This window comes from Micropterus salmoides, unplaced genomic scaffold, assembly GCF_014851395.1.
Source record: "Micropterus salmoides isolate LMB-PRFRI ecotype aquatic unplaced genomic scaffold, ASM1485139v1 Ms_hic_scaffold_2, whole genome shotgun sequence".
Classification (NCBI taxonomy): domain Eukaryota; kingdom Metazoa; phylum Chordata; class Actinopteri; order Centrarchiformes; family Centrarchidae; genus Micropterus; species Micropterus salmoides.
In genome coordinates this window covers 47,555,685-47,579,149 of record NW_024041150.1, presented here as the reverse complement: position 1 = coordinate 47,579,149, position 23,465 = coordinate 47,555,685, and the positions used below count along the sequence as shown (strand labels likewise).

The window sequence follows — 23,465 nt, the reverse complement described above, 5'->3', positions numbered from 1 at the left end:
AATCACAGACAGGACCAGGTTGGTTTCTGGGTCACCTGAGGATCCAGGAGGAATAAGACATGAAATAAGGCTGCTGTGATTGAACCTCTCTGTCTGTGTGACCTCACAGTTTCCCAGCATACCTCAGCTGTGGAGCTGTATGAGGGGGAGGAGTTTGTCCTGCTGCCCTGTCAGTTTAACACCTTTGACATGGACAACCCCACAGTGGTGTGGAGCCGCTATGATCTCAATCCTCCAACCGTCCACCAGCGTCAGCAGGAAGGTGAAGGACTCACATACCAAAACCAGCTTTACAGCGGCCGAACATCCATGATGACTGACGCTCTGGAAACTGGAGACCTCAGCCTCAAGCTGACAAAACTCCAGCTCTCTGACAGCGGCAGCTACACCTGCACTGTCAGATGGTTAGGAGATCAACGGAGAGTGGGAAACATACAGCTGAAGGTCAAAGGTCAGCAACAAACCCTAACAAGTGCTGAAGATACAGGTCAGAAGTCAGTGTGGTTGTGATTAAACCTCTCTTTCTCTGTGACCTCAAAGTTTCCCAGCATGCCTCAGCTGTGGAGCTGTATGACAGGGAGGAGTTTGTCCTGCTGCCCTGTGAGTTTCAGACTTTTGAGATGGACAACCCCACAGTGGTGTGGAGCCGCTACGATCTCAATCCTCCAACCGTCCACCAGCGTCAGCAGGAAGGTGATGAACTTAAAGACCAAAACCAGCTTTACAGCGGCCGAACATCCATGATGACTGACGCTCTGGAAACTGGAGACCTCAGCCTGAACCTAACAAAACTCCACTGGTCCGACAGCGGCAGCTACACCTGCACTGCCAAAGGTTTAGGAGGACAACTGAGAGTGAGAAACATCCAGCTGCAGGTCAAAGGTCAGCAATAAACCATAACACCTGCTGTAGATACAGGTCAGAGGTCAGAGGTCATGTTCTTTTTGTTTCTTGTTTCCACAGAACTATTTCCATTCTGGGCCAAAGTTCTCCTGGTTCTCCTGGTTCTCCTGGTTGCTGGTATTGTTGCTGCTGGGGCTCTTCTGGTACATTTCCGACAGTATTTCATGTCAGGTATGTCACTACTGCTACACTTTCCAGTATAGATATTATTCTAAAGGTATTATTGGAGCAAAGCTACTGAACACCTGTAACAGTGGAACTTGTAGATGTAGAAATGTGCCCATGTGCAGGGCTGGACCGGGACGAAAAATCAGCCTGGGGATTTTGATCCCAGGAGGCCCACCACAATCAGTCAGACACCTCTTACCAATTCACCTTCCTATGTGTAACTACTGCAGTGTTCACTGAGTATTGGAGTGACAACCAGAACAACCCTGAAGTTCTCTTCTCAACAATTGATCGTTTAATTAACCCTGTTTTAACAAAACCTAGCAGCATGTCAACAAACTCCAAATGTGAAGACTTTGCGCTCCACTTCAGAAGTAAAATAGATTCTATTAGGTCAAATATATCACTACATCGGCAGGTACATTTTAATAAAGTGGATCCTCTATCTACATCCAGGGATACATTGCATATTTTTGACCTGGTTGACGCTGGCATGCTTTGTAAAATTGTTACTCTACTGAAACCAACAACTTGCCTGTTAGATCTCATCCCCACTTCTCTTTTTAAAACACATTATGCCTTTTTTAGTGAGTATCTTTTGACCATTGTGAACTATTCTCTACAGATGGGTGTCTTCCCTACTGCCTTTAAAACTGCTATGGTGAAGCCCCTTCTGAAGAAGAATAATTTAGATGTTACGGTACTCAATAACTACAGATTTGCGAAAAAGTGAAATTTTAGAGAAAGTTGTTTTTAATCAGCTGAACAATTTTATTAACTCCCAAAATATTTATGATAAATACCAGTCTGGTTTTTGAACCAATCACAGTACTGAGACAGCATTGATAAAAATTGTTAATGATCTTAGATGGAACATGGATATGAAAAAAACATCAATATTAATGCTACTTGATCTAAGTGCAGCTTTTGATACAGTAGATCACTCAGTTCTTCTAAACAGACGGAAACAAACTGTTCTTAATTGGTTCCGATCATATCTCACTGATAGAGATTTCTTTGTGTGTATTGATGATTCTCTTTCTAGAAGACATAAAATGAATTGTGGTGTCCCACAGGGCTCAATCTTAGGCCCGACCCTGTTTAATTTGTACATGCTGCCGCTTGGAGACGTCATCAGGAGCCACAGCATCAATTTTCACAGTTGATGACACCCAGCTATACATTGCTGTGTCCCCTGATGACCCAGGACCAGTAGACGCTCTTTTTAATTGTTTCCTACACATACAGTCATGGATGGCAGAACATTTTCTGCAGCTCAATCAGGACAAAACACAAGTATTGGTCATTGGTTCTGAATCTCAGACGGAGAAACTTAAAATGAAATTGCGAATGCTGGCACTAAGTCCCTGTGATAACGTGAAAAACCTGGGAGTTATCTTTGACTCAGATGTCAGTTTTGAGTCACATATTAGAAATATTTCTAAGACCGCTTTTTATCATCTCAAGAACATTGCTAGAGTACGACCCTTTCTCTCTCAAGCAAAGATTGAGACACTTATCCATGCTTTTATTACTTCCAGGATTGATTACTGTAATGCTCTGCTTTCTGGTCTTCCGAAAAATAAAATCTCTAAACTGCAGCTGGTTCAAAGCTCTGCTGCACGTCTTTTTACTAAGACCAGAAAGAGAACACACATTACCCCTATCCTAAAGTCTCTGCATTGGCTTCCAGCTAATTTTAAAATCCTTTTACTACTTTATAAGTCATTTAATGGTATTGGTCCAGAATACATAGCAGATTTGCTTTTACCTTTTGAAGCTACTAGAACCCTCAGGTCCTCTGGCAGTGGCTTTCTAATTATTCCTAAAGCCTCAACTAAAACCTACGGTGAGGCATCCTTTCAATGTTATGGCCTGCGTTTGTTGAACTCCCTTCCTGTTAAGCTGAGAGCAGCAGGGAATCTGGACATGTTTAAAGGCAAACTAAAGACATACCTATTTAAGCAAGCTTTTAACTGAGCTGTATTTTGGGTGGGGCGGGGATTGATTGTTGGGCTTGACCTGTTTTTTATTTCATGTTTTAGTATTTTAACTATTTTAAATGGTTCTACAGAGTGAATCACTTTGTGTTACATGTATTTGTATGAAAAGTGCTATATAAATAAAGATTGATTGATTGATTGACTGGAGTCCTTTTGGGATCACTAGCCTTTTACTGATTCCACGGTGATCACAAGTGGCCATGTCAGGTTCAAGATGGTTCATAACGTAGCAGCAGCAATGTATTTTGGCCTTAAACCATTCAGTGCTTTATAAACCAAAAGCAGTATTGGTAGAAATCAATTCTCTGACAGACAGGCAGCCAATGTAAACACCTCAGAAGTGGAATAACGTGATCCACTTTTTTGGTCTTAGTGAGGACTCAAGCAGCAGCGTTCTGTGTGACTCTGTGACTTAAAGTGAATATTGGCATGTGGATGTGTTCAGGGCGGGAATCTTATAGTTCATTCCAAATTTGGTGCAGATTTGAGCATCTGGACTGAAGTTACAACTTACTGTTTTATGACAAATCATCGATTTTGGACAACACGCCATGGCCATGTCGTTCCACGAAAACTCACCGTTTGTACAACTTTTAATCGTGAATGGGTTTAGACTGCACAGCAAAATTAGAAGTCGATTGGACTAATTCTCTAGGAAGAAATACAGAGTGTGTAAATCGCGAAAAATGACCATTAAATCCAAAATGGCCGATTTCCTGTTGGGTTTAGGCAATGGCTCCAAGAGGCTTTTTTGTGCGTCTGGCCATGACACACGTATCACAGAAATTTCATACTCGTACCTGACAGCGTCTCCACTCTGCGCTCCATCTGAGCGTCAAACACCTCAGCCTGTTTCCCTTATGTAAGGAAGAACACATGTGAACAGACCGTGGCACAAATGAACATGAACATTTGGACGGTTTTTATTTGCTTTCATAAAGGTTAAAGATACGGGAGATTTACGGGGAAACATTTAACGGCAGGACAGCGGGTGAGAACAGAAATGTGCGACATGAGAGGAGCAGAGAGAGGAGTGATGTGAGGCTACATCCACACTACTACGGTTTTTAAACAGTCGTGCAGCTACAGGTTCATTCTGTTGTCGTCCTTGTGCGACAGATCTGCTCACCAATCAGAGCGGGCACAGGGCGTGAACATTTTACAGCAACAAATGAAACCAGAGGAAAAGGTGTTAATGAAGCGACACAGGCTGTGCTGCAGGTTTGTCCGGTGTGAACTCACACTGAAGTGTTTCAGCAGCGCAGTGTTTAGCTGCCCCGTGTTGTTAACGTGTTGTTAATCTGTCATCTTGTGTCCACACGGAGAATTTCACAATAAGAGCGTTTTGCCTGCCTGATTTTGCTGACTTGTTCAGATTTTGCTTATTTGTTCAGTTGTCCTTGATGTTTGTGCTTCTACTCTGGTTCAGTAGCGTCGTAGTGAAACTGTTTCTTTTTGTCTGTTTAACCAGTGCCAGTCTCACTCTTTTGACAGACTCGAGTCACCAAATCTCGTTCATTAAAATGAACTCTAATCTTTTTTTGTGTCATTTCGTTCATTTTAACCAGGCTGGTTATTGCGGCGCTGCAGCCCTCTAGTGGGCGATTTAAAAAAACAGTGCAGTTCTCAAACACAGAAGGCTGCCTGGCTCGCTGTAATTGACAAAGTATAAAGCACAAATTCACTTTCTCTGTCATGGTTAAAATGTTGCTAATACCTTTGCAGTAGCACAGACTATCCCTAATAAGTTTACATTTGCTTATAAAAACTTTTCACGAACAGCAGTAGCAGCAATTGTTCAGCCAAAGTTCATGGACGCTTGAAGGAAAGTGTAGAAACAACTTGGCCACGTTAATGGCAGCTATCACTGTTTCCGCTGGTCTGCTTTGAACTTGTTTATACACTAAAACTACATCACACAAACCGAACACACCGCCATGCCCACATACACATCAAATGGTTAAACACGCAGCACAAGGCCTATTCTGACAAGACAAGGGCCTGGAAAACTCACATCAAAACTTAATACGATGTCAAAATCTTATGAACAAGGTTGTATTATGTTTTGTTCAGTTAATAGTCTAAATAATCTGTAAATTAAAAGTTTGTGCACTTTAACTACAGCACTTCAAGTTAGTGTATTTGCTGCACATTACAAGGCTGTGGCTCCATCTAGTGGATGAAATCTGCAATAGTCTTTCCTTCCAGAAACTTTGTTAGCTTTGGACCAGGGCCCGTATTTATCAAGCTTCTCAGAATTACTCATAAGAACGCTGCTAAGAACCGACTTAAGAGTAAAAACATTCTTGGCTCAAAGCTTAAAAGTTAGTGATCAAGCATCATAGTCCTAATTTGAGTGAAGTGTAGGACTAAATCTTAAGTGTCAGTCTCAGTGCTGATTCACGACACTTTGCTGCGCCGCTAACAGGATTTTGGATGACGATGTAGCCGAGGACCAATCACTGAAGAGATTTCCTTCTTTATATTCTGGTGAAATTCCTCAGAGGAGTTTATATTTAACAATAAAGGTTTTTCAAGATAATACATTATGATATAGGCCTTCACATTAATAAATGAAAGATTAAAAAGTGTCTCTTTATATGAGCGCCATCAAATGCGCCTATAGTGCTCCTGTATTGCTATTTGCATGAACTGTGTTTGCGTCTGTGGGATTACGGGGGGGTTGTTGGGAAGTCGATGAAACGTGACAGTGTGTGGAGCTGTAAGTGCTAAAATTGTTTCCACAGCTATTGTTGATGGTTGTGACGGGCCAAAATCATCAGCATTGCTGCGGCAAATAAACGAAGCGTCATCACCACCTTCAGTTTAACTGAAAACGCATTATTGCGTAAAGTCAGTGATGAGATGACGTCCCTCACCAACTCGCTGACAAAGATTCTGCCTGCGCTGTCCGACTCAGTCTTATTAACTGCGCGTCGTCAGAATCCTTCCTCTCCTCTCCGCATGTCTCTGTCTCCACAGCGCCATCACAAGCCCTACTGGCAGCTCCTGACCGCCTGAGACCTCTCGAGCTGGCTTAAATAACTAAGAGTGAATCTTAGCTTTGAGAAATTTGATTCTTCAGTTTAAAAGTAGGAGGAAATTTCATGAAATCTCAGCACTTCAGACTGAAATGACTCTTTGAGAAGCTTGATAAATACGGCCCTGGTCTTTTATTAGGCTGCAAAAACTCAATTAATTGTGGGGTTTACCTACTAAAATATAACATGGAGTGTGTTTTTACATTTATTTGTTAATAGACTATAGCTACAACTTCAACAATATGATGATGTAATGTTTGTAATTTAATTGACCATGAAATGAAGCTACACTGTTGCATTATAGATATCAGAGACAACTTGAAGTTCAAGCCTCCCATCCTTCATTTATTGACTGGGATAATATATCTGTTCCCATATTTGATGCAGCCATAAATGTTTTGTTTTCAAATGTTAACCATTTTAAAAAGACAGTGAGAGGCAGTTTAACTGGCAGAGGGGCGGCGCTGCAAATTAAAACATGAGCATCAGAACAGCATCAAACTTTACTAAAGTCAGTAACACAGCTCTAATGCTTGAAGGATTCATTTTATAAGTAACTGTAGGCCTAATACAACCATTTTCACATTGTGGGGAAGTGAAAGCATTAACGTTATCTTCTTCAGTGGAATTTTATAGGACAAAATAACAGTGAATCCAAACAATAAAGCACAACACAGGCTGTGAACTGTAGGCTACTCCAGAGTTCCCAGTCGCCACGAGAATAAAAGCATTTAACACAGGCTGTACAAAACATGACTTGAATTCACTCAATAAAGTTAAAATAAAGCTACACTGACAATGGAGACTGGTGAAGACGGCAGGGTAGACTGCTCCTTCTCCTTCTCCTGGTGATCCTCGCTCTGACACTGTCCACTCGCCATAGAAGAGCTTCTCTTGTCCCTCGTCTCTCTCCGCCGACAGAGAGCAGGCAGAAGAGAAGGGGAACAGGTGAGCGTCACCAACCTGACCTGGAGAGGGCAGAGGAGAGGACCGGCAGCTCGGGAGAAGTCCCGGTACGCAAGAAAATGTCCCGGTACGCCAAAGAGTAAAATGTGGAGGAGCCAGTACTGCGTCCCGGGGCGTTCCGGCCCACTTCAAGCTCTGGTTTTAACTGTGTTTATTGTTGATATGCCATCAGGAGTCTGCACAGGGTCTTTTATTTTGAAAATCCACCGGATTCTCTCTGCCGTTCTGTGTCTGACTTCCTGCCTGGTTCATCTGCTCTGTGCTGCAACTTAATACTGCAGTTTTTCCCTTGGTAATACTGCAGATATGTAAATACTGCAGTACTTTGATCAGTGGGCCACAGGCTCAGTCAGCACTGTGTTACCTCATTAGACGATAGACAGTGACTGAACAGACATTTATTTAATGAAAACCTTCAGATTCTAACTTTAATAAAGATTTGATTGAGTCCATCTGACAATAATACTCAGTGATTTAATAAACAGTCAGTTGTGCTGTTGATTGTAGAGACACCAAAGACAACACTGTCTCTGTTAGATGGAACAATGGGACATATTTCAGAGTTCCTGCTGCTGTCTGTACAGCTGATGTTGTGCTTTGTTGTCCTCTCAGTCTACAAGGTGGAGGTGGATTCAGAGGTGAAGTCTGTCCTGCTGCCCTGCAAAACCACAGTTCACCTGCCTGAAGACGTCACAGTGGAGTGGAGGGACGGACACAACATGAAGGTCCACGTATATAAGAATGGCTCTGACCAGCCTGAAGAACAGAACATTCGTTACAGAGACCGAACAGAGATGAAGAGAAACCTGCAGAGACCTGGAGACCTCAGTCTGACCCTGAAATACCCCACAAACTACAACAGTAACACCTACACCTGCACCGTCTACAGCAGGGAGAGAGACATCCTGATGAAGAAACAAGTCCTGCTGCAGGTCAAAGGTCAGTGCTGTAGCCTAAATAGTGAGCGTTGCGTCTCCTTCACTCTAGTGAAGAACTTTGTGTGTGGCTGTGACATGAGGTTACTGTCTGTGCAAACACATGAAACACGACACAGTGCAGCTGCTCGGCCCCAGTTACTGGTCAGGGAAGCGAAAACAAAATGGCCTGTTTCAGTCCCCAGCTGATCAATCTGCACATCTCTAGCTGTAGAAGGTGACTTACAGTCCAACAAGCTGGTAAACAAGCTAGCTGATGTTATAACATCGTGGGCTCGTGGAAAAATGATCAGTTATCAGGATTAATTTCTTAATGACTCAGCATCATCTGTATTAAAGACTAAAGAATGAGTTCATCTGATGTTTAAAGTGAATAAAACAGCCAGTCTGCTTAACATTACTGCAGTTTCACAACTACTGAAGGATCAAACTGGTTTTCTGCCACCGGACTCCTGAGAGGGAAAGCAGGCAGAGGACCAAACCACTGTGAGGCAAGAGAGGGGGACTCAAAATGTTTCGAAACTTAAAACACACTTTTACTGCCCTGTGTGTGTTTCTATTGTTTTACTACTTACACAGTTATTCTAAGTACAGTGCAAACGTATTTGATACGCTGCTGATGTTCCTACTTACAAAGCATGTGGAGGTCTGTCATTTTTATCATATTATGTCATGCAATAAAATGCAAATGAATCATTTAAAAATCATACAATGTGATTTTCTGGATTTTTGTTTTAGATTGCGTCTCTCACAGTTGAAGTGTAGCTATGATAAAAATAACAGACCTCTACATGCTTTGGAAGCAGGAAAACCTGAAAAATCAGCAGTGTATCAAATATTGTTCTCCCCACTGTAGATATCATTACATTATTAATGCCAAAACTGTTTCAACAATAACTGACTGGGAAATATTCTGTTTGTTAAATGAATGCACGGCATGGATTTACTTAATACACAAGTGTTCATATTAGCAACATGCTACAGGTGGTGAATAATAGGCCTTATCATACAGCTGCATCTGTATCAAGGGAAGCCACCTTAATATTTTATAATGATACATAGGGACCTAGGTTACCCACAGCAGTGAGGGCCAACGCCAGGCTGACAAAATAACATCAGCTAGTCAGCCATTAGGACAGTTAGCCGAAGCTGCAGCTGCATCAGTAAACTATGCTAGCTACATAAACAATGTCAAATAGCTTCTGCTGCGCTGTTGGACTCTGAGCGATCAGCAGCAGCAGGTGACAGTCTCACTTTATGATAGCGGTATGATTATAATATTATCATTAACCTTAACTGGAGCGTAACCCAGTATAAACAGTAGAGTCTAAAAGAGTTCATTAGAAGTTCATCTGAGATTAAAAGTCATTTCATGTTGATGAACAAGGTAAAAACATGGAGATGTATTTTATTAAAAACTGTTATATGTTGTATGATAAATAACTCTAACACGATAATGTTGAGTTAAAAACAGCATTTTTATGTTCAACTGGTAAAACTGTGCTAATTGAGCTGGAGTCTAATAGTGGGCTGTCATTGGTTGGAGGAGTGCATGATGGGAAATCAAGGTCAGGAAAGGAGGAGAGCGGCAGAAGGAGGATGGCGTCTTTGAGCCCGGGAGTGGAAATGTTTGAAAATGTTGAGAGTATGGCGAGTGAACGGGATGGTGAGCGAGGAGAACGGCAGGAGGTAACATGGAAGAGACCAAGAAGGAAGAACTCTGTGTCCAGTCACAGTGAGTCGGAACAACAGAACCAACTGAAAAAAGAGAGGAAAACAAACGGGACGGGAGAGAGGAAAGTGGAGATGGAGTTCAGAGAAGTTTCTGGTAGTAAACTACATCCAGTGAAACTTCCAAAGAGATCGGACACATTAGACAAGCAAGATTTCTGAGTAAAGGGAAGATGTTGATTGAAGCAGTCAGTAGAGTTCAACAGATACTGAAGATGAAGACCTTGAATGAAGTTCAAATTAAAAGTCCCGTTCCTGGGGCTAATCGTAAGGTTAGAGGAGCGATCAGTGGAGTTCCATTAGATATTGCTATTGAAGAAATGAAGAAAGAAATGAAAGGAGACAGAGTCACGGCAGTGAAGCGTCTTCCTACTAGATATCAGGGGAAATTAGTTGATAGTCTGTCCTACTGCAGTTTGAGGGAGACGTGCCTCAGAAAGTAATGATTGGCTGCATGAGCTTTAATGTGAGGGAGTTGGTACCTCAGCCGTTACGTTGCTTTAAATGTCAGAGAATCGGACATGTGGCAGATCAGTGTAAATCTAAGGGTGTGCTGGAGAACATGAATATGGCCGCTGCGCAGTAGTCACTAAAACTAAATGTTGTAACTGTGGGGGGAACATAGTGCTGCTTACCAGGGATGAGGAGTTCAAAAAAGAGCAAAAGATATTCAGAGATACAAAATAAAGTATCATACGCTGAAGCAGCAAAACAAGTCTCATTGATAGTGACAGCAGATTCTCAGCAAAGGACTTCCCTAAACTACCACAGACGCAGAACACGAGTGCCATAAAGTGTTCACATAAGTGTGCAGTTAAAGACGATGCTCTGATAGTGGAGAAGTTTCCATTTGTAGCTTTCATAGGTTTGGTAGTGAACGTAGCGCTGCAGCAGACAAAGAAAAGGTCCAGGCTGAGGACTATTGTTGAGGCAGCAAAAGATTATTTGGGGATCACGGAGATGACTGCAGACATGTTACATGAAATGTCAGCACCGAATGACGGAACATCTCAGTTTAGTGACTAAGTTCATAAAGGGTTTCCTTATCCTTCAGTGGAACGCCAGAAGCCTGATTGCAAACGCACAAGAATTTAAGAGAAATGTGCAACAGTTAAATGTAAAGCCTGACGTTATCTGTATTCAAGAAACATTCATAGTTCAGATAATTTGACAGAAGAAGGTAAAATCAGAAGACAGCAAACATTAGCTAGATACCCGGAGGTACTCGAGAACAGAAACTCTAATCAGAGTCCTCTAGATGAGGTCTTTACCGTGCCTGAGCTGAGGAGGGCTCTGAGTAAGAGTAAAAGAACGACACCTGCTAAAGACAATATGAGCTTTACTATGATAGAACATTTAAATGCTTCTGCATTGGGTAAAGTACTGGAGTTATTGAACAAGGTTTGGGAGGAGGGGAAGCTTCCAGTAGGGTGGAAAGAAGCAATTATTATTCAGATTAAGAAACCTGGGAAAGATCCTACAGATCCTGATCATTACAGACCGACAGCTTTAACTTCACGTGTGTAAAACCATGGAGAAAATGATTCCAGAAAGAATAACATACTACTTAGAAAGAAATGAGCTTCTTTCAGCACTTCAGAGTGGATTTAGAAGGGGGCGTAGTACTCTGGACCCTTTAATATGTTTGGAAACTGATGTTAGGAAAGCTCAAGCTAATAAAGAGGGGGTGCTAGCTGTTTTCTTTGATATAGAGAAGGCGCAGGAGGTCTTTTAATACAGCGAGATAAAATGGGTATTGGAGGTAAAATGTAGAACTGCATCAAAGGTTTCTTATCTGGTAGCTACATTCAGGTTCGTGTGGGGAACTCTACATCAGATGCATTTTTAGTTGAAAACGGCAGCGCTCAGGGGAGCGTCATTAGTCCGCTACTGTTTTCAATCATGATCAATGATGTTTATAAGAAGGTTCATCCAGACATTGGGAAATCACTTTCTGCTGATGATGGGGCAATTTGGAAACGAGGGAGGAATCTGGAGTATGTTGTAAAGAAAGTTCAGGAAGCTGTTAGTGTGGTTGAAGATTGGTCTTTGAATTGGAGATTTAAGTTTAATCAAACCATCTTTTTAAAAGAAAGGAAGTCAAAGAAGATATTTGTTTGAAATTGTCCAATCAAAGGTTAGAAAGAGTGGAAACCTTTAAATTCCTGCGGTTGTGGTTTGATATATTGCTTATGTGGAAAAATCATTTTGATGAGGTGGAAGATAAGTGTAAGAAAGTCCTGAATATTATGAGATGTTTAACAGGCAGTGTTTGCTAAGAAATATTTATATTGCATTAGTTAGATCAGTCCTAGAATATGGATGTATTGTTTCTGGATCAGCTGCTAGAACATCTTTAAAAAGGTTGGATAAAATTCAGGCCCATCATTGAGGTTATGCTGTGCAGCAGTAAAGTCAACACCAATATCAGCGCTTCAGCTGGAGGTTGGAGAAATGCCACTGATTCTAAGAAGGAAACAGCTGAGGGCCAATTATTGGGCTAATTTACAAAGTCAGAAGGACACACGTCCTACAAAAAGGATTATGAATGAAAGTTGGGAAAGCAGCCAAATGAAAAAGTGGGACGAACGATGTCATAAATACAGCCCTTGGAAAAGGAGAAGCTGAGGCGATAATCAGAAAAGAAACCATGAAGAAATGGCAGGACGGCTGGGATGTGGATAAAAGTGGAAGGAAATATTACAGCTTGTAAAAATCTATTAATGCTCAGGGAACAGAAGAGAGGAGAGCGTTTTAACCAGGCTGAGGTTTGATCATACAGGCTTAAATAAAACATTGTTTTAATGGGCAAAAGTCCATCAGACGTAGGAAATACAGGGATGAGAGGATGAGGCTGAATCAAAAGATGAGTCAGGCAGGAAGGAAGTGAACCTTGAAGGTTTATTAGGCCCAACAGGAGACGGAGTAAAGGACACACAGAAAGCTGTAGCACAATATCTGAAAAATATAGAGATATCAGAGATAGTGAGAGCAGCTGATGTTGGGGAGGACAGACAAATGTGTTGTAAATTATTACTGATGCAGTCAGAAACTCTCCAACCTCTTTGCAACCTGCAGCTTTGGCTTTTTTATCCAGCGCCCAGCAAAGTAACTTTAAAAAATAAAAGGACCAATATTTCAGTGTAAAAATGCTCAGCAGGTGATCAGAAATGACGTCATAACAGGAAACCAGAATAATCCAGGAGATCATTTCCATGGATGGAAAGAATGAGATCAATAAGTTATTGATTTCCAGTATTGATCAAGAAGAAAGCTGAAAGAAACCAAATGTGTTGATCACTCAGAACAAAGAAATGCAGCTTTAATAGTTTGGATCAATGAAAGATTGATGATCAGTTCTCTTCACATCATGTTGAAGCCGTTTGGAAAGAAAAGTGGGCTCAGAGTCGGCAGAAGAAAAGGCCAAATATTGATGAAGCAGGAAGAGCAGTTTGGGATCAGATCCAGATCAGATGTTTGTGTGTCTCGGTGTTCTGGACTGATGTTGAACATGTGGAGCTGAGATTCATTTACAGAACAGAGATGAAAACATTTGAAAGCTTCTTCTCTTCAAAGTTCAGCTTTAGATCCAGAAATGTAAAAGTCCAGCAGCTCAACACTGACAGGAGACATTACTGTGAAGCAGCACATGGACAAAACAATCCCAGCAGCATCAAGACTCTGATCATCTCCAACAGCTTCCTGTGTTTCTGTCCCCTGTTAGCTGCTGCTCTCATCTGCTTCTGTCAATAAAGTTATTCAAACTGCTGCTGCTGTCTGTGCAGCTCATGTTCTGCTTTGTTGTCCTCTCAGTCTGTCAGGTGGAGGTGGAGGAGGGGGCGGAGTCTGTCCTGCTGCCCTGCAAGACCACAGAGAACCTGCCTGAGGACGTCAGAGTGGAGTGGATCCACTATGATCCCTATGAGAAGGTCCACATGTATCAGAACGGCTCTGACCAGCCTGACCAACAGGACCAGGTTTACAGAGACCGAACAGAGATGAAGGAAGACCTGCTGAGAACTGGAGACCTCAGTCTGACCCTGAAATCCCCCACAGACAGAGACGGAGGAACATACTGGTGCAAAGTCTACGACAAGAAGGGAGTCCTCATGAGATGGAAATCAGTTGATCTCAGGGTCAAAGGTCAGTATGCAGACTGAGGTCAGAGTCTCTGTGTTTGTCTCTGTCTGACTGTCCTCTGTCTCCTCTGCAGAGAGAAGCAGGAACAGAAGCAGCTCCACTGATCCAACTCCTCTGATGGCCGATCAACTGTTTGATCTTTGATCATTGATCCGATCTGACTCTGGATCAGAGAGAAAATGGAGGTGAAGCAGCTGATGGAGGACGGATGAAGACAGGAGGACGCTTTGTCAGCTTCCTCTTCACTCTGACTCCTCCTACTGACTCTCACACACAGTCTACACACTCACTATTGATTCCTGCTGATCAGTGATGTCAGAGTGAGGTCAGCGTGATGTCACATGGCTTGAACGGGCGTGTTTCCTGTGAACCTCCCAGCGGCTGGATAACAGCTGCGGCTCTCTGGATATTTGTGGCTCGTTCTAATGCGTGCAGTCAAACAAACTTTATTTCTACAGACACAGAGAAGTCAGCAGCTGCAGGAAATCAGAACCACTGACAGGAAGTTAAGAGTCAAGTTAAACCACATGTCAGAACTTTCTACAGCAGCAGGATTTAGAAGATGCTGGAAGCTGCTGTCTTTAGATTTTGGACCCGTCACAATTTGTCACATTTTCTGAAGCCACAACAAATCTTGTTGAAAGGAAACAGTTGATTGAAGGTCCAGTTTCAAACGAAGAGTCAAAGCTTCTCTTTGTGTCGACTCCTTTAATGAGAACATTGAAAAGGACTCGAGTCCAAGTCTCAAGTGTCCAGCTCAGATTATTCCAGCACCAACCCTGGCAGGATGCAAGTTAAACAGAAAGCAACACATTTAGTGACAGAACAGAAAGCAGCCAGCTGTTAAAATGGACTCAGAGAATGAAGACACAATAAGATTTGATTCAGTCAGACTTTCACAAGAACAAAGGTTTGTTCAGCCTGAACACAAATGTGGTCTGTAGTGTTTTTGTAGTCCCTGTTTATTCAGCGCCTCTTCCTCCTCACTACACACTGGATCAAAGCACAGCAGTTAAACCCAGAGGCCTCCAGTGGACCTGGTTCAGGCCTCTGAAACATCTGGACTCTGTGATCTTTGTCTTCCAGCGTTGACATTTGGAGCAGGTATAAACAGACGTCACGTGATCTAGTTTGTTTGAAGCGTACCGAGTCCTTCAGACGTTGATCTCAGAACTCAGCAGAAACTCCACTTCTTTAGTCTCTTTCCTCCAGGTTCTGGTTTTTCTCGTCTCTCTGTTCATTCCTCAAAGATAAAGCTGGATTTTTCATTGAAGCTGAAACATTTCAGTAAATATGCCAGATTTAGCCAGAAGGCTGTTTTTCATCTGTAGTCAGTACAAGTCAACACAAAACAGACAACATAGTAAAACCAACCCAGGGACCAGTAGACTCCAGCACAATATACTAGCAGTCATTATGTTCCAGTACACAGGTCATGAACTGTTACCAGAGGAAATCAGAAGCTTACAGTAATCTGTTGGACTCAAAGATGTTATGTTATTAAAGTGCTGTTTATGCACTCAGATCTAATTCAATAATCTGGTTTCCTGCAGCGGTTTGAAGCCAAAATAAACATTTTGCTGTGATTTCATTTCAATAAACTGATCAAAATGATGCTGATTTGTTGAACATATGAATTCCTGCTCTGTCAGGTCTGTCTTCAAGATGACAAGCAAACATCTTTTAAAACGCTTGTTTTCTAAATGGAGTTCTGCTCAGTCAGGGCGATGCTATGCTAACTTGTTTCAAGTACGACGACGGCTGGAATCATCTATCAGACACAGATTCATTTTCAGACCTCACCAGGTAGTTCAGCTTCCCGCCTCTCTTTTCTCCCAGCATCCTCCTGTCTCGTCTGTAGAAATATGAACTAGTGGTCCACGCGGTCCTTGTGGTCCGGACCGGTTGCCGAGGGGTCCGTTGCTGGTCCAAAGCCACTGCACACCTCCTCTGTATAATAAAAGCTTTATTTGTAGAGCACTTTTCAACACGGGGAACAAAGAGCTTTAAAACAATCCATCTGCCAATAAAGGAAAATAAATGAGGCGTCACACAGTGAAAGTTTTGGGTAGAAATGTGTCTAAGAAGTGAGATGAAACCAGGAGCAGACTCTGAGCCTGTAGGGGCCCTGACAGCAGAGGCCCTGTCCCCTTTGGCTTTGAGCCTAGACTTTGGAGCAGTTAGCAGAGCCCTACTAGAGGATCTCAGTCTGCGTCCTGGCTCATATGGGGATAAAAGCTCAGAGAAGGTGCGTGCCCATGTCTGGCCTTAAAAGTGATCAGAAGGATTTTAAAGTGCGTCCTAAAAGAAACAGGAAGCAGGACGCTCACACTGGGCTGATGTGCTCACATTTTCTGCAGCGAGCGGCAGCATTTTGGACCAACTGTAGGTGATGAACTGATTTCTGACTCAGACAGGTATATAGGGAGGATATCGGTCTGCGGCTGAAATGAAAGACTTCACCTCGGCCGCATTTCTCAAATGATAAAAACAGAACAAGCTTACATGAGGTTCAAAACACAAGTCCTAGTTTCTGGCCGAGCTTCTTGTTCGCTTGGGTTTGTCCTGATTTCAGAAAGGAACGAACATCACAGAGGAAGACGCAGAGATGTTGATCCTCACAGGTACGTGAATCTAAACTATAACGTGGTTCATGCTGAACTTGAGCGCTCACTCTTTCTACACATCCTGGCAGAGAACGCTGGTGAGCTCCCAGCATCCTCTCCTGTACCTACTGAACGTGAGCGTTAAAGCGACGAGCGCCAAGAAATTTACTTTACGCAGCGCCTGGATTCACTTTCTTCTCGTCTCTGTTCATTCAGGATAAAGGAGGATTTTTTGGACAACATGTGGACAAAGTGCAAACAACGTGTGGTTGACTTGTTGTCAAGCTGTTAATTTTTCACGCGTTATCAACATGTTAACAACACGTTAACAACACATTGACTACGTGTTGATAACATGTTGATAACTTGTTGATAACGTGTTGATAACGTGTTGATAACTTGTTGATAACTTGTTGATAACGTGTTGATAACATGTTGATAACATGTTGATAACATGTTGATAACGTGTTGATAACGTGTTGATAACGTGTTGATAACTTGTTGATAACGTGTTGATAACTTGTTGATAACTTGTTGATAACATGTTGATAACATGTTGATAACTTGTTGATAACATGTTGATAACTTGTTGATAACTTGTTGATAACTTGTTGATAACGTGTTGATAACTTGTTGATAACTTGTTGATAACGTGTTGATAACGTGTTGATAACTTGTTGATAACGTGTTGATAACATGTTGATAACTTGTTGATAACTTGTTGATAACTTGTTGATAACGTGTTGATAACTTGTTGATAACTTGTTGATAACGTGTTGATAACTTGTTGATAACTTGTTGATAACGTGTTGATAACGTGTTGATAACATGTTGATAACATGTTGATAACGTATTGATAACATGTTGATAACTTGTTGATAACGTATTGATAACGTGTTGATAACATGCTGATAACATGTTGATAACGAATTGATAACATGTTGATAACTTGTTGATAACGTGTTGATAACTTGTTGATAACTTGTTGATAACGTGTTGATAACATGTTGATAACAAGTTATCAACATGTTGATAACTTGTTGATAACGTGTTGATAACGTGTTGATAACATGTTGATAACTTGTTGATAACGTGCTGTCAACATGTTGATAACTTGTTGATAACATGTTAACATGTTGATAACGTGTTGATAACGTGTTGATAACGTGCTGTCAACGTGTTGATTTCCTGCGATTCTGAGCCATTTGGCCAGTTACCCAGTTTGAAGGGGTGAGTGTTGTACTTTTCCATTGGCTGCAGAGTAGTAGGGTTAAACCATTTCTGTAAGCCTGGGGGGTTTGCCTCCCACTATTTAACATACCTATTATTTCTTGGTCCTTTTCTTCCTTTTGTGTGTAACCTATAAAATGTAATAGCTGGATTGCGGTTTTATGACATTAAATTGTAACGTTATAAATCATTTAAGATAAATGGCCTCCTTTTGCTCCACTACTGCCTCTTTCAATAAAAACAATCTTTAGTTTTATATCATTACATCAACAATTGTGTGGCTGCACAGTTACAACAGTGGTACTCACTAAATGTTGGTTTAGGATACAGACCATTGGAATAACATGAAACTTTCCTCTTTCATTGAATGTAGAGTTATGACCAGCAGGGGGCATAATAGACTAGCCTATACCCTTAATCCTGATGAAATGGTAAAATAATGACAATGTCCTGATTTTAACCAGGTGCTCGGGGTGGGAAACTAACATCATTTAAGATTAATTATCGACCAAGTCTTAATTGATATAGCTGGATATATCATACAGCAACAAGAAAGCAGTGTGAATACCATTTAAACTGCCTACTGAAGTCATTTCATTAACAGAAACGTTACAATGTTTCCATCTGCATCTGACTCTACATCAAAAACACCCACAGAGCTAGACAACCACGAGAAAGGTTTTTATTTCAAAGATACCCCATCAATTGCCCGTCATTGGCCCATGGGTTTATAATGCAATCCAATAAAACAGCAGCAGAATAACCAGAGATCAATATCTTCCTGCCTAATCTCAACAAAAAAATATCATTATATCCTTCAAAAACACAACATTTATTGCAGGGCTACATTAGGTCCAAAGCCTGTAAATGCCAAGAGTGAAAGTAACCCCTACAGCCATCCCATATGCCACTGAGGGCTCAGCTGCAGGATTTAGCACATTTTCTGATGTGTAAAGAGGACACGGTATCATATCAAGTCTGGCATTTCTCCACAATAGCGTATTGCAGCGGTGCATTTCAAGGCAGATGGAGTTGCTTGAGAGGTGCAAGTAGAGAAGACACGGGGTTGAACTCAATCGACTGTTAGGACGTCTGTACGGGTTTCTGTTTACATGGTGCAGAAAGGCATTAAATAAATTAAACAAAAATACAAAGAAATATCAGACTGAGATGATTATAACTGCCACAGATAGCAAAGAGAACGTGACAAGCGCTGTGTCTTGGCGAGGAGAACGAGGGATGAGAAAGGTAGGTGTCTCAGAAGGACCATCTCTCCTGTTTGCGGCGTCCATGTAGAGGGTGGATACTCTGATGGGGAGTTATAACTAGTGGACTCCTTATTTAAGTCCTATTGCACACGATGCTCAGGCTGTTCTGTGACCTTTGTCTGGTAAGTCAAATATACCTCAGCAAAATCCCACACTGCTAATGTTAAATGACTGGTATAGTAGGGCAACTTCAACATGGGTGAACTAATTCTGCATTTAGCATCTAATAATGTTTAGTTGATTGTAATTTCACATTCCTTTAAGGCAATTCTAAAGGTAAAGCTGGCAAAATGATATATATACGTGCTTATTGTTTGTTACTGTAAGTGCCATTAACCTCCATTCCTCTCCTAGAACACATTAATTTGTCAAGTATTTGCACTGGGAAACACTGTTCCTTCATTACAATAAACAATAGGAAATGTTTATTTTTAGTCGACCCCACATAAATGTTTCTACCAGGTAGCATGTTCTAAATTCCTTTAGGTCCTAATGCCTGAATGAGCACTGTGAATATCATATCAACTATTAAATGCCATTAAGGATCTGTTTTGTGAGTTTATTTTACAAAAGCTCAACTCTCTTTGTTATGACTCACCAGTTCCAGCCATGGTACTATCCATTCTGAATGAAAGAAGTGGTTACAGGGCAGCTGTCTGAATGGCTCTCCCACTGCGAAGTTCTCTCTGTGCACTGGACACTGCACACAGCAGTCTACAGGAGAAAAGAAATGTTTATCAAGACCCCTGTGGTTACTAGGGGTGGGGAAAATAAGTACATAAATCGATACTTCACAGGGTTATTATTATCAATGTGCAACTAACAGACTGTATATAAAAAGCAACTAATGATTTTCACTCGCACAGTGTGAGCACGGTAACATTTAACAGTTGGCTCCCTCTCCTCATTCTGCAAAGGACACCTACGTGACAGGCAGCAGAAAATGACAAGCGAATGTGAAAGCAAGAGGAGCAGAGGAAAATACGAGCAATAAGCTGTCAGTGTGGCAGTAAAAGGCGGAGTGAACATGGTGTGGTTGGAGCATTGTAAAGTGCGTAGTTCAACATGTATCTGCATCTATACTAATAGCAGCAGCATCAGAAATAAAAATAGCAGCAACAGGAGTCACTAATAATGCTATGTAGCTACATTTATAGGACGTAAAGTTAGCTCCACTCACTTTTGTCTCTAAACCTGCAATCAGACACACGTGCTGTCAGTTTATCCATTTTGTCTTGCAGCCATTCACATTTCATACTGACAGATGGGAGAGGAGAGATCTTCTCTATCAGCTGGAGGAGGGCCTGTGTTCTGCAACTGACCCAGTAACTACACTGACAAAAACACATCTGTGAGCTGCAAAGAAATGAAAAGGTGGCAGGGACATAAAGTTTTATCACGGCATCTAACCCTCTCATTCCTCAGGGATTCATTATCCCCTGGATTAGAGTGCAGGATACCGTCCTGAGAGAGACACACACCACATGTTAATTAGAAACAATGCTTACACTGCCACTAGACCTTACACTGTGAAGCTATTATAATGTAATCTTACCTTGAGAGGGGAGGTAAGCTAGGGAATCCAGAGTTGGCAAAGAGACTGGCAAGAAACTGTTGTATAATCCTGAGACACAGAGAGAAATATACTGTCATCAAAAAGAAGAACAGTTGGGATTGTAAGAGCATAAATGCCACTGTTATTATAAATGGGTGTATGCAAGGCGGAGAAGAGAGCCAAGAGGAGGGTAAAGAAGACTGAAGCTGAACTGGTCAATTACTCCCCCCTCCACAGCAGGTGAGCGGTCTGGTCTACCGGTATCTCCTCTAGCTGACACGGAGAGACTAACTGGGAAACAACAAGGGAACAATACAGAGGCATGGCCAAAACATTATCTATGGCTAGACTACCGATCGGTCCCGCCAGAGTGTCCACATCCTGGACTTGTCGCGTCTGTGCACGGCTTGGACCGAATCGGTTAGCAGGAACTGTTACTCTTTCTTGCCAATTCAGAACAGGAACTGCAGCCGCAGCCCCTTGTTGAGCAGTGTCGGATCCAAAAATCTCTGCCATGGCTGTGAGCGGTTGTGTTTGCCTCTGAAGACGTCCTTGGACAAATATCTGATATGGCGAGGCCAACAGGGCGCGAGCCACGGTTGTTCCGTTGTTGCCTGAAAACCTCCAGGTCCCGGTTAATCCGTGGCAGGTAAACATAATGCAGCGGCCACAAGTGCAGCTCATTGGTACAGTCAATGATTCTTTCATTTTCAAGGAAGGTGAAAAGCTGGTGGTCCACATTAGTCATACCTCTCCAGAGATCTCCCCAAAGCCTCTCCATCCGCTGGTTATGGACACTTCTGCCCCGGATGGCACTTCCTCTTTCTAATCCACGGTAAATGTTCATGAACAAGCAGACAGCATTGTTTTCTCCCCCATGGTCACACCTTATTCGAGACTCCATACCTAGCAGTGGCTTGAACAAACTGGTCAAACACTGTGCAACTTCTGTTATTATCTGAAGCCTGCAAAAACACAACCGGCCTGCTGAAGCCACAGATTCCGCCATGGATCACTATTCTCCATCTACAAACGAAACAAAAAGCTGTTATTCTGTGTTAAGATTACATTAATAAATTCAGGATACTATGCTTACCCCTGCCAAAAATATAGGGGTGCAGTCAAAGTGCAATTTTGTACATAATGCAGTGTTTCCCGCAGAATATTCACTCTTAAAGTGAAAAGCTTGCACTGAAGAGGCCTGTAAATGATTCTGTTAGTTGAGTGTTTAGTCTCACTGTAACTAATTTATCATCCGCATATACCTGATGAGTTTGTGGTTCCCATCTATGTGCCACAGCGAGTTGGGTCCTGCAGCACTGTAGGTTCTCCGGTGCAGTCGGTGAGACAACGCTCTGGATTCACTCCAATCAAACTCTCTCTCACTCTTCTCCTCTGCACTCAAACAGCCATAGCAGCCAGTCTGGCCAAAACAGCATTTGCTCCCATCTCTTCATTTTCTCCAACCGACTGCAGCTTGACTTGACTTCATCAAGTTCTGCATTAGAAAGACGTGCAGACCTCATCAGGTAGGGCAAGTTGAAGCGCCTGGGAGAGAACAGAACTCAATTTCAATCTGAGTGTATTTGCATTTTACTGAACGTGACCATCTTACACAAACTTCTGATAAAGATAACAGCATCAATAATAATAGCAGCTTCAGTAACAACTACACCTTGAAGAAAAAAATAAACACGTTTCCTCAATAATAAACTAAACCAAACTATTGGTTTGGAGTGTAAAGAACATGGCCATTGGTTTTCATGCTCAGAATGACCAAGTGTGTCACCCAAATTTAATGTCTGACCTATATGCATTACATTACGATACTGAACTTTAGCTTATTCCACTTTACCCACTGCCAGCTTGAGAAGTCTACCCATTTCACTGAACATATAGTAAGATAGAAAACAAAAATCTAGTGAATAAATTGACAAAAGAACACAATATTTTGTGTACGCCTTGTAACTGTTGTTCATACCTCAATCTTCGTTTAACTGTACTGACTGATACATCCAGGATTTCAGCAATTTGCATAGTTCCAAATCCACATGAAAGCAGGAATCTCAGGTGTTCTTCAGTGATTAGGTAGCTGGATCGTCCAAAATCACCTGTCCGGACCAATGGGGCTTGATACCCGGAGGTCTCTAATGCTGCCAAAACAGAATACATGACCAGATATGAACCAATATGCATGCCTGTCAGCCACTATTATCAAATTATTGTTTTATAAGGCTCATTTAAAATCGACACAGCAGACAGGACGCAGCATTCTCTCATGATTAGAGCTATATTTGATTACACTCATACAGGTGAAGTTGTGCAGGTGCAGGGATAGAGATGAGATGTTGATGGCGGTGTATTACCCTGGTGTTTTTAGCCTGTGGAAAAACCCTCTACATTTAATGTAGTTTACCTTCAAATACAATTTCTGTCTAAACATAGGAATGAAGTAATAAGTTACCACTGCTTTGCTGCTAAAGGTGCAAGGAAACTTGCATATCATGCACACAGATGAGGGATGAGGCCAGCCGACTTCTTTGTTCCACAGGTGAGCTGGCTGCCTGATTGGCTTACGCTGGTATTCTTACCCTCGAGTGGTTGGGTACGACCAGCCGTCTTATTTTTGTTTTTTCCAGTTTATTTTTATTAGGGACCAATACATCTAACATAGATAAACTAAATAAAGGAATCCGGTGTGTGTACCATAGTGTTTAACACCCGTCCCTAGAAGGGCTTTTAAAGAAATAAAACATTAAAACAGTAATGAAAGAAAAAAGAAAATACAATATGATGAGGACATTACAATACAATAATCTTATAATCTTACTTTATTCCCTGAAGTCAACCTCCACAACAGTGTAATGTTATCTGTCCAAGCTGTACACTGCACCCCACTAGTGTTTTGATTATAAATGG

The 23,465-nt window shown here is 41.8% G+C and overlaps 4 protein-coding genes across 8 annotated transcripts in view; 2 read left to right on the top strand and 2 right to left on the bottom strand.

Annotated features, from left to right (window-relative positions):
• Positions 1-15,501, top strand: part of LOC119911832 (V-set domain-containing T-cell activation inhibitor 1-like) — a 40,408-nt gene extending 24,907 nt beyond the window's left edge. Inside the window, exons 2-7 of one of the 4 annotated variants that reach the window (XM_038730781.1) lie at positions 110-451; positions 541-882; positions 964-1,074; positions 7,694-8,020; positions 13,561-13,890; positions 13,961-15,501. In XM_038730781.1, the coding sequence (XP_038586709.1) occupies positions 110-451; positions 541-882; positions 964-1,074; positions 7,694-8,020; positions 13,561-13,890; positions 13,961-14,031 (1,523 nt within the window). In that variant the 3' untranslated portion in view covers positions 14,032-15,501. The remainder of the gene's footprint in view (positions 1-109; positions 452-540; positions 883-963; positions 1,075-7,693; positions 8,021-13,560; positions 13,891-13,960) is intronic. The other 3 variants (XM_038730783.1, XM_038730782.1, XM_038730784.1) reach the window with 3 other exon arrangements.
• The window catches only part of LOC119911829, a 113,169-nt gene that overhangs the window by 70,040 nt on the left and 19,664 nt on the right, over positions 1-23,465 (bottom strand). The window lies entirely within an intron of this gene.
• Positions 1-23,465, top strand: part of LOC119911835 (G2/M phase-specific E3 ubiquitin-protein ligase-like) — a 114,940-nt gene that overhangs the window by 81,780 nt on the left and 9,695 nt on the right. The gene's annotated exons all lie outside the window — the stretch shown is intronic.
• LOC119911837 (E3 ubiquitin-protein ligase RNF126-like) lies at positions 14,579-22,699 on the bottom strand. 2 transcript variants are annotated; one of them, XM_038730795.1, is made up of 6 exons: positions 22,528-22,699; positions 21,812-22,094; positions 21,297-21,572; positions 20,547-20,615; positions 19,590-19,705; positions 14,579-15,837 (listed from the first exon to the last, which is right to left on the bottom strand). In XM_038730795.1, the coding sequence occupies exons 3-6, from the start codon at positions 21,553-21,555 to the stop codon at positions 15,655-15,657; spliced, it is 627 nt and encodes a 208-aa protein (XP_038586723.1). In that variant the 5' UTR covers positions 21,556-21,572; positions 21,812-22,094; positions 22,528-22,699; the 3' UTR covers positions 14,579-15,654. The 2 variants fall into 2 exon arrangements, 1 of the variants encoding a protein (XP_038586723.1); XR_005446044.1 differs by lacking the exons at positions 21,297-21,572; positions 21,812-22,094; positions 22,528-22,699 and adding an exon at positions 20,172-20,455 and having other exon boundaries at positions 20,547-20,885.

What these genes read in the sequence shown, in the direction of transcription:
- LOC119911837 (XM_038730795.1), bottom strand. Translation starts at nt 21,555, where the DNA reads ATGGCGGAATCTGTGGCTTCAGCAGGCCGGTTGTGTTTTTGCAGGCTT. An exon ending in AGCTTACCTCCCCTCTCAAG is followed by an intron (nt 19,706 to 20,546) that starts GTAAGATTACAT and finishes TTTCTCCTGTAG; the next exon opens with ACTGCTGTGTGCAGTGTCCA. An exon ending in TAGTACCATGGCTGGAACTG is followed by an intron (nt 15,838 to 19,589) that starts GTGAGTCATAAC and finishes TTTATTATACAG; the next exon opens with AGGAGGTGTGCAGTGGCTTT.